Source organism: Scyliorhinus torazame, chromosome 4, assembly GCF_047496885.1.
Source record: "Scyliorhinus torazame isolate Kashiwa2021f chromosome 4, sScyTor2.1, whole genome shotgun sequence".
NCBI classification, from domain to species: Eukaryota; Metazoa; Chordata; class Chondrichthyes; order Carcharhiniformes; family Scyliorhinidae; genus Scyliorhinus; species Scyliorhinus torazame.
Window position 1 is genome coordinate 341,556,912 of NC_092710.1, and position 13,450 is coordinate 341,570,361.

The following is a 13,450-nucleotide window of genomic DNA, read 5'->3' on the forward strand; positions in this document are numbered from 1 at the left end:
GGCTCAGTCCAGGAAGTGGGGGGGGGTTCAGAGCAGGATGGGGGCTCAGTCCAGGAAGTGTGGGGGGGGGGAGGTTCAGGGCAGGATGGGGGCTCAGTCCAGGAAGTGGGAGTTGGGGGGGCTCAGTGCAGGAAGTGGGGGGGGTGGGGGGTCCCCGGGGGGGGGGGCATAGGGGGGTCCCTGGGGGGTGCCACCCACGCTTGTCCTCCCCGCGCCCTGCCCACGCTTGTCCTCCCCGCGCCCTGCCCACGCTTGTCCTCCCCGCGCACCGCCCACGCTTGTCCTCCCCGCGCACAGCCCACGCTTGTCCTCCCCGCGCACCGCCCACGCTTGTCCTCCCCGCGCACCGCCCACGCTTGTCCTCCCCGCGCACCGCCCACGCTTGTCCTCCCCGCGCACCGCCCACGCTTGTCCTCCCCGCGCACCGCCCACGCTTGTCCTCCCCGCGCACCGCCCACGCTTGTCCTCCCCGTGCACCGCCCACGCTTGTCCTCCCCGCGCACAGCCCACGCTTGTCCTCCCCGCGCACTGCCCACGCTTGTCCTCCCCGTGCACCGCCCACGCTTGTCCTCCCCGCGCACAGCCCACGCTTGTCCTCCCCGTGCACCGCCCACGCTTGTCCTCCCCGCACACCGCCCACGCTTGTCCTCCCCGCGCACCGCCCACGCTTGTCCTCCCCGCGCACAGCCCACGCTTGTCCTCCCCGTGCACCGCCCACGCTTGTCCTCCCCGCGCCCTGCCCACGCTTGTCCTCCCCGCGCACAGCCCACGCTTGTCCTCCCCGCGCACCACCCACGCTTGTCCTCCCCGCGCACAGCCCACGCTTGTCCTCCCCGCGCACCGCCCACGCTTGTCCCCCCCGCGCACCGCCCACGCTTGTCCCCCCCGCGCACCGCCCACGCTTGTCCTCCCCGCGCACCGCCCACGCTTCTCCTCCCCGCGCACCACCCACGCTTCTCCTCCCCGCGCACCACCCACGCTTGTCCTCCCCGCGCACCGCCCACGCTTCTCCTCCCCGCGCACCACCCACGCTTGTCCTCCCCGCGCACAGCCCACGCTTGTCCTCCCCGCGCACCGCCCACGATTGTCCTCCCCGCGCACCGCCCACGCTTCTCCTCCCCGCGCACCGCCCACGCTTGTCCTCCCCGCACACCGCCCACGCTTGTCCTCCCCGCACACTGCCCACGCTTGTCCTCCCCGCGCACCGCCCACGCTTGTCCTCCCCGCGCACCGCCCACGCTTGTCCTCCCCGCGCACCGCCCACGCTTGTCCTCCCCGCGCACCGCCCACGCTTGTCCTCCCCGCGCACCGCCCACGCTTGTCCTCCCCGCGCACCGCCCACGATTGTCCTCCCCGCGCACCGCCCACGCTTGTCCTCCCCGCGCACCGCCCACGCTTCTCCTCCCCGCGCACCGCCCACGCTTGTCCTCCCCGCGCACCGCCCACGCTTGTCCTCCCCGCGCACCGCCCACGCTTCTCCTCCCCGCGCACCGCCCACGCTTCTCCTCCCCGCGCACCGCCCACGCTTCTCCTCCCCGCGCACCGCCCACGCTTGTCCTCCCCGCACACCGCCCACGCTTCTCCTCCCCGCGCACCGCCCACGATTGTCCTCCCCGCGCACCGCCCACGCTTGTCCTCCCCGCGCACCGCCCACGCTTCTCCTCCCCGCGCACCGCCCACGATTGACCTCCCCGCGCACCGCCCACGCTTGTCCTCCCCGCGCACCGCCCACGCTTGTCCTCCCCGCGCACCGCCCACGCTTGTCCTCCCCACGCACCGCCCACGCTTCTCCTCCCCGCGCACCGCCCACGATTGTCCTCCCCGCGCACCGCCCACGCTTGTCCTCCCCGCGCACCGCCCACGCTTGTCCTCCCCGTGCACCGCCAACGCTTGTCCTCCCCGCGCACCGCCCACGCTTGTCCTCCTCATGCACCGCCGACGCTTGTCCTCCCCGTGCAACGCCAACGCTTGTCCTCCCCGCGCACTGCCCACGCTTGTCCTCCCAGCGCACCGCCAACGCTTGTCCTCCCCGCGCACTGCCCACGCTTGTCCTCCCCGCGCACCGCCCACGATTGTTCTCCCCGTGCACCACCCACGCTTGTCCTCCCCGCGCACCGCCCACGCTTGTCCTCCCCGCGCACCGCACACGCTTGTCCTCCCCGCGCACCGCACACGCTTGTCCTCCCCGCGCACCGCACACGCTTGTCCTCCCCGCGCACCACCCACGCTTGTCCTCCCCGCGCACCGCCCACGCCTGTCCTCCCCGCGCACCGCCCACGCTTGTCCTCCCCGCGCACCGCCCACGCTTGTCCTCCCAGCGCACCGCCCACGCTTGTCCTCCCCGCGCACCGCCCACGCTTGTCCTCACCGCCCACCGCCCACGCTTGTCCTCCCCGCGCACCACCCACGCTTGTCCTCCCCGCGCACCGCCCACGCTTGTCCTCCCCGCGCACCGCCCACGCTTGTCCTCCCCGCGCACCGCCCACGCTTGTCCTCCCCGCGCACCGCCCACGCTTGTCCTCCCCGCGCACCGCCCACGATTGTCCTCCCCGCGCACCGCCCACGCTTGTCCTCCCCGCGCACCGCCCACGCTTCTCCTCCCCGCGCACCGCCCACGCTTGTCCTCCCCGCGCACCGCCCACGCTTGTCCTCCCCGCGCACCGCCCACGCTTCTCCTCCCCGCGCACCGCCCACGCTTCTCCTCCCCGCGCACCGCCCACGCTTCTCCTCCCCGCGCACCGCCCACGCTTGTCCTCCCCGCACACCGCCCACGCTTCTCCTCCCCGCGCACCGCCCACGATTGTCCTCCCCGCGCACCGCCCACGCTTGTCCTCCCCGCGCACCGCCCACGCTTCTCCTCCCCGCGCACCGCCCACGATTGACCTCCCCGCGCACCGCCCACGCTTGTCCTCCCCGCGCACCGCCCACGCTTGTCCTCCCCGCGCACCGCCCACGCTTGTCCTCCCCACGCACCGCCCACGCTTCTCCTCCCCGCGCACCGCCCACGATTGTCCTCCCCGCGCACCGCCCACGCTTGTCCTCCCCGCGCACCGCCCACGCTTGTCCTCCCCGTGCACCGCCAACGCTTGTCCTCCCCGCGCACCGCCCACGCTTGTCCTCCTCATGCACCGCCGACGCTTGTCCTCCCCGTGCAACGCCAACGCTTGTCCTCCCCGCGCACTGCCCACGCTTGTCCTCCCAGCGCACCGCCAACGCTTGTCCTCCCCGCGCACTGCCCACGCTTGTCCTCCCCGCGCACCGCCCACGATTGTTCTCCCCGTGCACCACCCACGCTTGTCCTCCCCGCGCACCGCCCACGCTTGTCCTCCCCGCGCACCGCACACGCTTGTCCTCCCCGCGCACCGCACACGCTTGTCCTCCCCGCGCACCGCACACGCTTGTCCTCCCCGCGCACCACCCACGCTTGTCCTCCCCGCGCACCGCCCACGCCTGTCCTCCCCGCGCACCGCCCACGCTTGTCCTCCCCGCGCACCGCCCACGCTTGTCCTCCCAGCGCACCGCCCACGCTTGTCCTCCCCGCGCACCGCCCACGCTTGTCCTCACCGCCCACCGCCCACGCTTGTCCTCCCCGCGCACCACCCACGCTTGTCCTCCCCGCGCACCGCCCACGCTTGTCCTCCCCGCGCACCGCCCACGATTGTCCTCCCCGCGCACCGCCCACGCTTGTCCTCCCCGCGCACCGCCCACGCTTGTCCTCCCCGCGCACCGCCCACGCTTGTCCTCCCCGCGCACCGCCCACGATTGTCCTCCCCGCGCACCGCCCACGCTTCTCCTCCCCGCGCACCGCCCACGCTTGTCCTCCCCGCGCACTGCCCACGCTTGTCCTCCCCGCGCACCGCCCACGCTTGTCCTCCCCACGCACCGCCCACGCTTGTCCTCCCGGCGCACTGCCCACGCTTGTCCTCCCCGCGCACCGCCCACGCCTGTCCTCCCCGCGCACCGCCCACGCCTGTCCTCCCCGCGCACCGCCCACGCTTGTCCTCCCCGCCCACCGCCCACGCTTGTCCTCCCTGCGCACCGCCCACGCTTGTCCTCCCTGCGCACCGCTAACGCTTGTCCCCCCCGCGCACCGCCCACGCTTGTCCTCCCCGCCCACCGCCCACGCTTGTCCTCCCCGCGCACCACCCACGCTTGTCCTCCCCATGCACAGCCCACTCTTGTCCTCCCCGTGCCCCGCCCACGCTTGTCCTCCCCGCGCACCGCCCACGCTTGTCCTCCCCATGCACAGCCCACTCTTGTCCTCCCCGTGCACCGCCCACGCTTGTCCTCTACACCCTCAAAAAACCTACTCGTCCTCGCCACCACCATTATCGCCGTGAACTAATTTCAACTGAATATGGCTCAGCAATGAGCACGGCGAGGAGGCATTCACACCTGCAGGGCCTCCTCCCATGTCCCGGCCTCCACCTTCCGTCCCAGCTCCTCGTCCCACTTCCACTAGCATCTCCTATTGGAGCTCCCTCCCTGTCCATCAGCTCCTTATAGACCTCGGACACCTTCCCCTACCCTAACCCCTCCCTCGACAGCAGTCCCGAGGACAGGAACCTGGGAAAGGACAGCATCTCCCTCCTCACAAAGTCCCGGACCTGTAAGTACCTAAACCCAACCTCACTGGGCAGCTCAGAATCCCCAAACCGCTCAATCTCTGCCTGCCGCCACCCCCAAAACCTCACATCCAGCCCCCTGGCGCAAACCTATGGTTATCAGAGATCGGTGCCCACACTGAGGCACCCTCCAATTCCAAATGCTGCCTCCACTGTCCCCATACCCTCAAGACCAGCACCATCACTGGGCTCACGGAGTACGTGGCCGGCAAGAATGGCAGAGGCGCTGTCAACAGTGTGTGAAGCTCGTTCCCCTCCAAGAAGCTGCCCCCATGCCGACTCCTCCCCAACTACCCATTTCCTGACCATAGCCATTTCAGCCTCCCAGTAATAATTCATTATATTCGGCAGTGCCACCCCCACCTTCCTCGCCCCCCCACTCCAAAAAATCCTTATCAACAACAATGATCCCATTCTCCCACCACCCCAAACAACGACCCACCTGACAATATAAGCATCAAATAGAACAAACCCTCCCACGGTGGTTCAAACAAAAGAGAAATAAAAGAGAATGGAATTAGGAATCGCTTATGGTCACCATTAACCTATAGAGTCCACCCCCCTCCCCCAATGCCATCTAATCCCCGAAAGAGTTCCGAAGATGACACCCATGCATTGCAAGCCCCTTCCCGACTTCTCCCCTCCACTTCCTCTTATAAAACTCCTCCCCCCAACCCCTGTTCCTTCCCCCCCATCTTTTCACCCCGGCTAGACTCATCAGACCCTGTTCTGCCAGGCTCCGATGGCCGCAGCCCCTCCCCCCACGGCACTCCCCTTCACTGGCCGGCTTAAACCAGCCAGCGTGGAGGCCCCCACCCGGGTCCCTTTCCCACTTGCCTGGCACCAGGAAAACCAAGAAATCCCCTTTAGCACACATACCTGCAAACACACCCAAGCCCCAAAGAACCATCATTGCAAGTGAAAGTCCCACCTCTTCCCTTACAACGTTGGCTCATTTAGCACATACACCAGCACGCAGTGAAAAAATAGTTACATGAGGCTACATCGGTACATGACCATTTCTCAATTCAGCCACAGTCCTTCTGCCTTCGCAAACTCCTCCGCTGCTTCCGCCGTTCCAAAATAAAAGTCCTTGGATTTGTAGGTCACCCTCAACCTAGCTGGATATACTATGCCGCACTGCACCTTACTGATGTACAGTGCCTTCTTCACCCGGCTGAAGGCAGCCCGCCTCCTCGCCAGCTCCAACGTAAAGTCCTGATATATGCGTATACCAGCTCCAACCCACAGCACCCGCTTCTCCTCACACTGTACCTACGAAAACACAGAGTCACTACTTTTGGCAGCTCATTCTCCTTTGGTACAGGCCTCCACGACCGATGAGCCCGATCCAGTTCATATCGGCAGGGATCATCCCCCTCCCCCAACAGCTTCGCCAACATGGTGGCAAAATACTCAGTCGGCCTCGGGCTTTCCACCCCTTCGGGCAGACCCACAATCCTCAGACTCTGTCGCCTGGATTTGTTTTCCAAGTCGTCCATTTTGGCTCGCAAACCCTTGTTGATCTCCATCACCTTCCCCATCGAGGTACGTTGATTCAAAAATAACTCTCTTGACCCATGGGGTCTTCCCTGCCCACACAAACCCCGAGGTCAATGCGTCAACCTTTTTAAAGAATGACTTTGGGACGAAAATCGGGAGGTTCCGAAATAACAGGAACCATGGCAACACTGTCACCTTCACTGTCTGCACCGATCCCGCCAGCAACAGCGGCAGCACATCCCACCTCTTAAAATCCCCCTTCATCTGCTCCACCAACCGAGCCAGATTTAACTTATATAACTGCACCCAACCCTGTGCCACCTGAATGCCCAAGTACCTGAAACTTGCCCCCACCACCTTGAACGGCAGCTCCCCCCACCTCCTCTCCTGTCCCCGGTCTCAATCAGGAACATCTCGCTCTTTCCCATGTTCAGCTTGCATGGGAAAACTGGCCCAAATCCTCCAAAATTCCCATAATGCTGCCAATGCCTCCCAATGACGTCATCCGCATACAACGAAACCATGTGCCCGACTCTTCCCCCCACCCTACCCGGTACAATCCCTTTCCAACCCCTCGATGCTCTAAGCGCCATTGCCAATGGCTCTATAGCCAAGGCAAAAAGCAAAAATAGCCAAGCCTCATCCCGCGATGCAGCCCGAAATATCCCGAACTCACCCGGTTCGTCCGTACACTTGCAACCGGACCCAGTCCGCAAACCCCTGCCCAAACCCAAAGCGTCCACAGATATTCCCAATTCACCTGATCGACTTTGTGAGGAGGGAGGTGCTGCCCTTTCGACTGAAAGCCTTTTCCATGTCCATCACCACTGCCACCTCCACTTCCTGCCCCTTCGGGGGCATCATATTCACGTTAAGCAATCTTCTCACATTTGCCTACAACTGTCTCCCTTTCAGAAACCCCATTAGACCCTCGCCTATCACCCCCGGGACACAGTCCTCAATTTGCGAAGCCAACACCTTCGGCAACAACTTAGTGTCCACTTTCAACAGCGATATCGGACGGTACAATCCACACTGCTCCAGGTCCTTGACCTTTTTTCAATATCAGGGAGATGTACGCCTGCGACAGTGTAGGAGGAAGTTCCCCCTCTCCCTATCCTCAGTGTATGCACGCACCAGCAACAGCCCCGGTACCCCCCAGGTCTCCCCAATTTTTAAATAAAAATCCACCGGGACCCATCTGGGCCTGGGGCCTTCCCTGCCCGCATCGCCCCCATCCTATCATCACCTCCACCAACCCAATAGGGAACCCAAATCCCTGCACCAACTCCTCGACCACCCTGGGAAACTCCAGCCCATCCAGGAAACTCGCACAATCTCCTGTAAAATTCCTGAAACACCACATTCACCCCCACCGGGTCCAGCACCACCCTTCCCGTCCCATCAAAGAACAAAGAACAAAGAACAAAGAAATGTACAGCACAGGAACAGGCCCTTCGGCCCTCCAAGCCCGTGCCGACCATACTGCCCGACTAAACTACAATCTTCTACACTTCCATGGTCCGTATCCTTCTATTCCCATCCTATTCATATATTTGTCAAGATGCCCCTTAAATGTCCCTATCGTCCCTGCCTCCACTACCTCCTCCGGTAGTGAGTTCCAGGCACCCACTACCCTCTGCGTAAAAAACTTGCCTCGTACATCTACTATAAACTTTGCCCCTCTCACCTTAAACCTATGCCCCCTAGTAATTGACCCCTCTACCCTGGGGAAAAGCCTCTGATTATCCACTCTGTCTATGCCCCTCATAATTTTGTATACCTCTATCAGGTCGCCCCTCAACCTCCTTCGTTCCAGTGAGAACAAACCGAGTTTATTCAATCGCTCCTCATAGCTTATGCCCTCCATACCAGGCAACATTCTGGTAAATCTCTTCTGCACCCTCTCTAAAGCCTCCACATCCTTCTGGTAGTGTGGCGACCAGAATTGAACACTATACTCCAAGTGTGGCCTAACTAAGGTTCTATACAGCTGCAACATGACTTGCCAATTCTTATACTCAATGCCCCGGCCAATGAAGGCAAGCATGCCGTATGCCTTCTTGACTACCTTCTCCACCTGTGTAGCCCCTTTCAGTGATCTGTGGACCTGTACTCCTAGATCTCTTTGACTTTCAATACTCTTGAGGGTTCTACCATTCACCGTATATTCCCTACCTGCATTAGCCCTTCCAAAATGCATTACCTCACATTTGTCCAGGTTAAACTCCATCTGCCATCTCTCCGCCCAAGTCTCCAGACAATCTAAATCCTGCTGTATCCTCAGACAGTCCTCATCGCTATCCGCAATTCCACCAACCTTTGTGTCGTCTGCAAACTTACTAATCAGACCAGTTACATTTTCCTCCAAATCATTTATATATACTACAAAGAGCAAAGGTCCCAGCACTGATCCCTGTGGAACACCACTGGTCACAGCCCTCCAATTAGAAAAGCATCCCTCCATTGCTACCCTCTGCCTTCTATGGCCTAGCCAGTTCTGTATCCACCTTGCCAGTTCACCCCTGATCCCGTGTGACTTCACCTTTTGTACTAGTCTACCATGAGGGACCTTGTCAAAGGCATCCTTCTCTCTACCAATCTTCCGTGCCGCCTCCTGTCTCCTAAGCTGGTGAGCCAGCATCCTACTCGTCTTTTTCCCTTATTCATACACTGCCCCCCTGGCCCTCTGCAACTGCCGTACTGTCTTCCCCGTGGAACCCAATCCAAACTCAACCTGGAGCCTCTCCCTCAGCAACCCGGCCTCCGGAGCCTCCGAATACCTCCTGTCCACCCTCAGAATCTCTTCCACCAGCCTAGCCATCTCCGTCCGTTCCGCCTTCTCCCTATGTGCCCGAATCGAGATAAAGTCCCCCGAACCACCGCCTTGAGTGCCTCCCAGAGGGTGGCAGCCGTGACCCCCTCTGGGTCGTTCAGCTCCAGATCTTCCACTTTCTCCTCGTGCTCCTCCACCGTCTCCTCCACTTTCTGTATAGTTTGCCCGGAGACTCCAGCCTCTGCTCTACTCAGTCAATCCCTGCTTTCAGCGGCTCAACAACCTTGGCCTGGTCCTCCTGGGGCCTCTCTTCTCTGTTGGCTTACCTTATCTTTTAAAAAGTCCACCAGCTGCTCCGTTGACCACTGGGCGGGCAGAACAGGTCCTTTGCCCTCCGCCACCTAAACGTGTGACACACCTCGAAGATTCTCCTGCTCCAACACCTTGCTTCTTCTCGACCCACTCCTAGTTCATGGATCTATCCGCCAGCCACACCAGAGGAGTTACACCTTCACCTGGCACTCCTACACTGCGTTCCATCCAAACCTTCGCCCCTCTGACAGAGAAAGGAACGGAAAATACCACCTTGAGCGGGAGCTACCAAATGTGCTACCGCTCGCTTCATGGCTGCCCAGACATCCCCCTCTAACTCTCTCAGAGTAACTATCAGGTTAAATCTGGCAGAACCACCCAAAGGTAGTGATTTAAATCGCTTCTGTCGGATGGTTCCCAACCCAATGTTATTGTCCAGGGGACGTTCACACTTCTGGTCAATTACCAGATAAACCCTTACGTGGCAATTTCGAGGGATTCCCGCGGGCATCATTGAGTTACTCCCTAAATGTGACGCTGGAAAATCAGGGAATTATGGACCAAAATTAACATGGCTAGGGGAGCACAGCAGCACAGTGGTTAGCACAGTTGCTTCACAATTCCAGGGTCCCAGGTTCGATTCCGGGATTGGGTCACTGTCTGTGCGGAGACTGCACGTTCTCCCCGTGTGTGCGTGGGTTTCCTCCGGGTGCTCCGGTTTCCTCCCCCAGTCCAAAGATGTGCAGGTTAGGTGGGTTGGCGTGATAAATTGCCCTTAGTGTCCAAAAAGGTTAGGTGGGGTAACTGGGTTACGGGGATAGGCTGGAGATTTGGGCTTGGGTAGGGTGCTCTTTCCAAGTGCCGGTGCAGACTCAATGGGCCGAATGGCCTCCTTCTGCACTGTAAATTCTATGATTCTAGTCTAGTTCAGTTTCTAATCAATGGTAACCCCCAGGATACTGATTGTGGGGGATTCAGCGATGGTAATGCCATTGAATGTCAAAAGGCAATAGTTGGATCCTCTCTTGTAGGAGATGGTCATTGCCTGGCACTTGTGTGGCACAAATGTAACTTGCCACTTGTCATCCCAAGCCTGGATATTGCCCAGGTCTTGCTGCATTTGGACAGGGACTGCTTTGAGGAGTCGCGAATGGTGCAGAACATTGTGCAGTTATCCGCAAATATCCCCACTTTTGACGTTATGATGGAAGGGAGGTCATTGATGAAGCAGCTGAAGGTGGTTGGGCCGAGGATACCACCCTGAGGAACTCCTGCAGTGATATTCTGGAGCTGAGATGATTGACCTCCAACCACCACAACCATCTTCCTCTGTGCCAGGTATGACTCCAACCAGCGGAGAGTTTCCCCCCCTGATTCCCATTGACTACCGGGTGAAAATATGAAATCTGCCAATTTTTATTTCCTGTGCCTCTGCCCTGACATGCATTTCACAGCCAGCAAGCCACTGGCCAGACACCCGTGTGACATTTTCATTTCTCATAATCTCTTCTCTGATGACCTCACTGAGTTACTTTGCTGAGCTTAAGGCATTTTACACAGTCATTGGTGGCAGCTGGGATCACAGTGAAACTTTCCAAAATCTTTCATCAAAAGTATTTTCGCAAATATTAGAGAACAAGAGGGAGAGAGCAAGGAAAAGACAAAAAAGGAATGCGCAGCAGACACATTGAGCGGGCAAAGACAAAACAGTCAAAGATAGAGTGGGGTCGAGAATGGGAAGAGACAGTCATGGAGAGAAAGAAAAAGCAGACTGTCACAGAGATCGAGAGAAGAAGATGAGACAGGCAAAGACATACAAGGAGAGAGGAAGAGAAGAAGAGGAGAAGAGAAGGAGGACAGCAGCCTGGACAGAAAGAGAGCAGGACAGGAAGGAAGACAAACCGAATAGAGACACACAGAGAGCATGCGATAGGCATAAGAAGCAAGAGACAAGGTCAAGATGGGCAGAATTCGAACAAGAAGGTCAGGTGAGTAAAGAGAGAAAGAGAGAAGAAGACAAGAGAGAGAAAAAGAAACTGAGAGAAAGGAAATCCAGATGGGTGGAGTCAGAGGAAGAGGAAGAACAATCATTTGGAGAGAGAGAGAAAGGAAGACAAGGTGACCAGAGACAGAGGCCAGGAAGCAGAAAGACATCGAGAGAAGAAAACAGATATTCAGCGACAAACAGAAATGAAGACAAAGTGATAAGGGAGCGAGGGATGAAATCAAAGTGGAAAGAGACAGTTAGAAAAGAACAAATCATCGGCAGAGACAAAGAGAGGAAGGCAAAATGGACAGAGGCAGAAACAGGGAAAGGCGATGGACAAAAGCAGAGAGAGAGGAAGAGGGACGTTGCTAGAGATCGAGAGAGAGGAAAAGATGAATCAAGACCGAGACCAAAAGAAGATCGAGAGAGGGGAAGAGAGGACAGGCAGAGAGAAAGAGAGGAAGATAGAGAAAGAGGAAGGGGAGATGAAGAGAGACCGAGAGGGGAAAATGGTTTGGGTCGATACAGACAGAGTAAGATTCGTACAAGACGGCCAGAGGCAGACAGAGATGAAGACAAGAAGAGCAAGGAGAGAGGGAAAGGGGACTTGCAAAATTGGAGAGGAAAAGGTGATGAAATCATCACCTTTAGTAAAACAAAGAACAAAAGTAGGCGAGCAGAGAGAGATAGAGAAAGAACAAGCAAAGACAGTCAGGTTGAGGAATGGAGACCAGCAGAGAGAATCTATATTCTCTTTAGCTGAGGTCTGAGAGGGAGAGAATTCAGGTGAGTCTCAAGAATCCAGTCTCCTCCAATAGACACATTGCATAAATCAATATAATTATTCTGTAATTATGAAAAAGCTGTTAACACCTTCCAGGTAATCATTAATTTTTTCTCGTGTTCATTAATTGCAGTGCATCAGGTGAACATCAGCAACTAACATCTGTTTCCTGGTTACAGTAACAACAAAGATTTTTGTCTCAAATTAAAGGTTGAACTCTTGTGGAGAGATGGTGCAGTTCTGCGCTCCCTCGACACTCTGACAATGGATACCTCGCAGACCAGTGAATACCATGGTTTTGTTCCCAAGGTTTTATGATGCCTAATATTTTATGATGCCCAATGTTTTATGATGTCACAGCTTTCTATTTGCAATAAATCAATGCAAGCAATGTTTCTGAAGTAAAATGTATTATTTAATGTGTGAACTGATTGACTGTGAGCGTGACTGCCCTTGTATCAAGGTGGCATTTGGCCGAGTGTGGCATCAAGGAGCCCTGGTAAAACTGAAGTGCGTGAGAATCAGGGGGGAAACGCCACTCTGTCAGAGACATTCCTCGCACACCTGAAGATGGCTGTGCTTGTTCGAGGTCAATCATCTCAGTTCCTGAACATCACTCCGGAGTGCTTCAGGTTTACCAGACTGATTCCTGATTCCTGGGATGGCAGGACGGACGTATGAGGAGGGAATGAGTTGGTTAGGATTGGATTCACTGGAGTTCAGAAGAATGAGAGGGGATCTCATAGAAACCGATAAAATTCTAACTGGACTAGACAGAATAGATGCAATAAGGATGTTCCCGATGGTGGGTGTGTCCAAAACCAGTCACACCCCCACACACTCATCCCGCCAACAAGATGGCACTGGTTGTGTGTAAGCATGCCCATCTCGCTGATGGGTCCGCTGGGGCCCGAAGGCACCTAGGGCGGTAGCTTGGGGGGTACACCCATACGACCTGAAGCGCTAAGTTTACAGTGGTCAGTCAATGGAGTAGCAGCTGTATGGCTGCCTTGCAGGTCGCGGCAATGGAGTTCCGTGCCCATCGACCCCGACCCCCACAGCCAACCTTCTGGCCACCCCCCGGTATTTCTCCCCCCAACCACCCACCACCCTGGCAGAAGCCCCCTAGTCAGCGGCACGACTGTCAGCAAATGACGGCGTTGTTGGACACCTTCCATACCCCCTCTCTCCCCTCAGCTGCCATGGCGCCCGTTTCATGATTTTTAAAAGCACAAGTGAACCCGCTGTCGGGAATTCGCCCCGAGCATGCGGATAATTGCAGAGGCCCCGGAGAGTACCGGGTCAGGCTCGCTCGTGATATGCCAATGGCGATTACTGTACTTGTGGATGCTGCTGTCGAAGCGCCTGGAGAATCGTGATTTGGCGTGAAACCGGCGCCCGGCATGATTTTGGCGTCAAAACCAATTCTCCGCCCAACCACATTTCCAGATTTTGCCGTCAGC

At 58.4% G+C, this 13,450-nt stretch overlaps 1 protein-coding gene across 1 annotated transcript; it reads left to right on the forward strand.

Annotated features, from left to right (window-relative positions):
• The first annotated feature begins 10,796 nt into the window (after positions 1–10,796).
• LOC140411758 (uncharacterized) lies at positions 10,797–12,378 on the forward strand. The gene is made up of 2 exons (XM_072500742.1): positions 10,797–11,989; positions 12,121–12,378. Exon 1 carries the CDS (start codon positions 10,950–10,952, stop codon positions 11,964–11,966), a length of 1,017 nt encoding a protein of 338 aa, XP_072356843.1. The 5' UTR covers positions 10,797–10,949; the 3' UTR covers positions 11,967–11,989; positions 12,121–12,378.
• Positions 12,379–13,450: the final 1,072 nt, after the last annotated feature.

Coding starts and splice junctions, on each gene's coding strand:
- LOC140411758 (XM_072500742.1), top strand. CDS start 10,950: ATGGGAAGAGACAGTCATGGAGAGAAAGAAAAAGCAGACTGTCACAGA.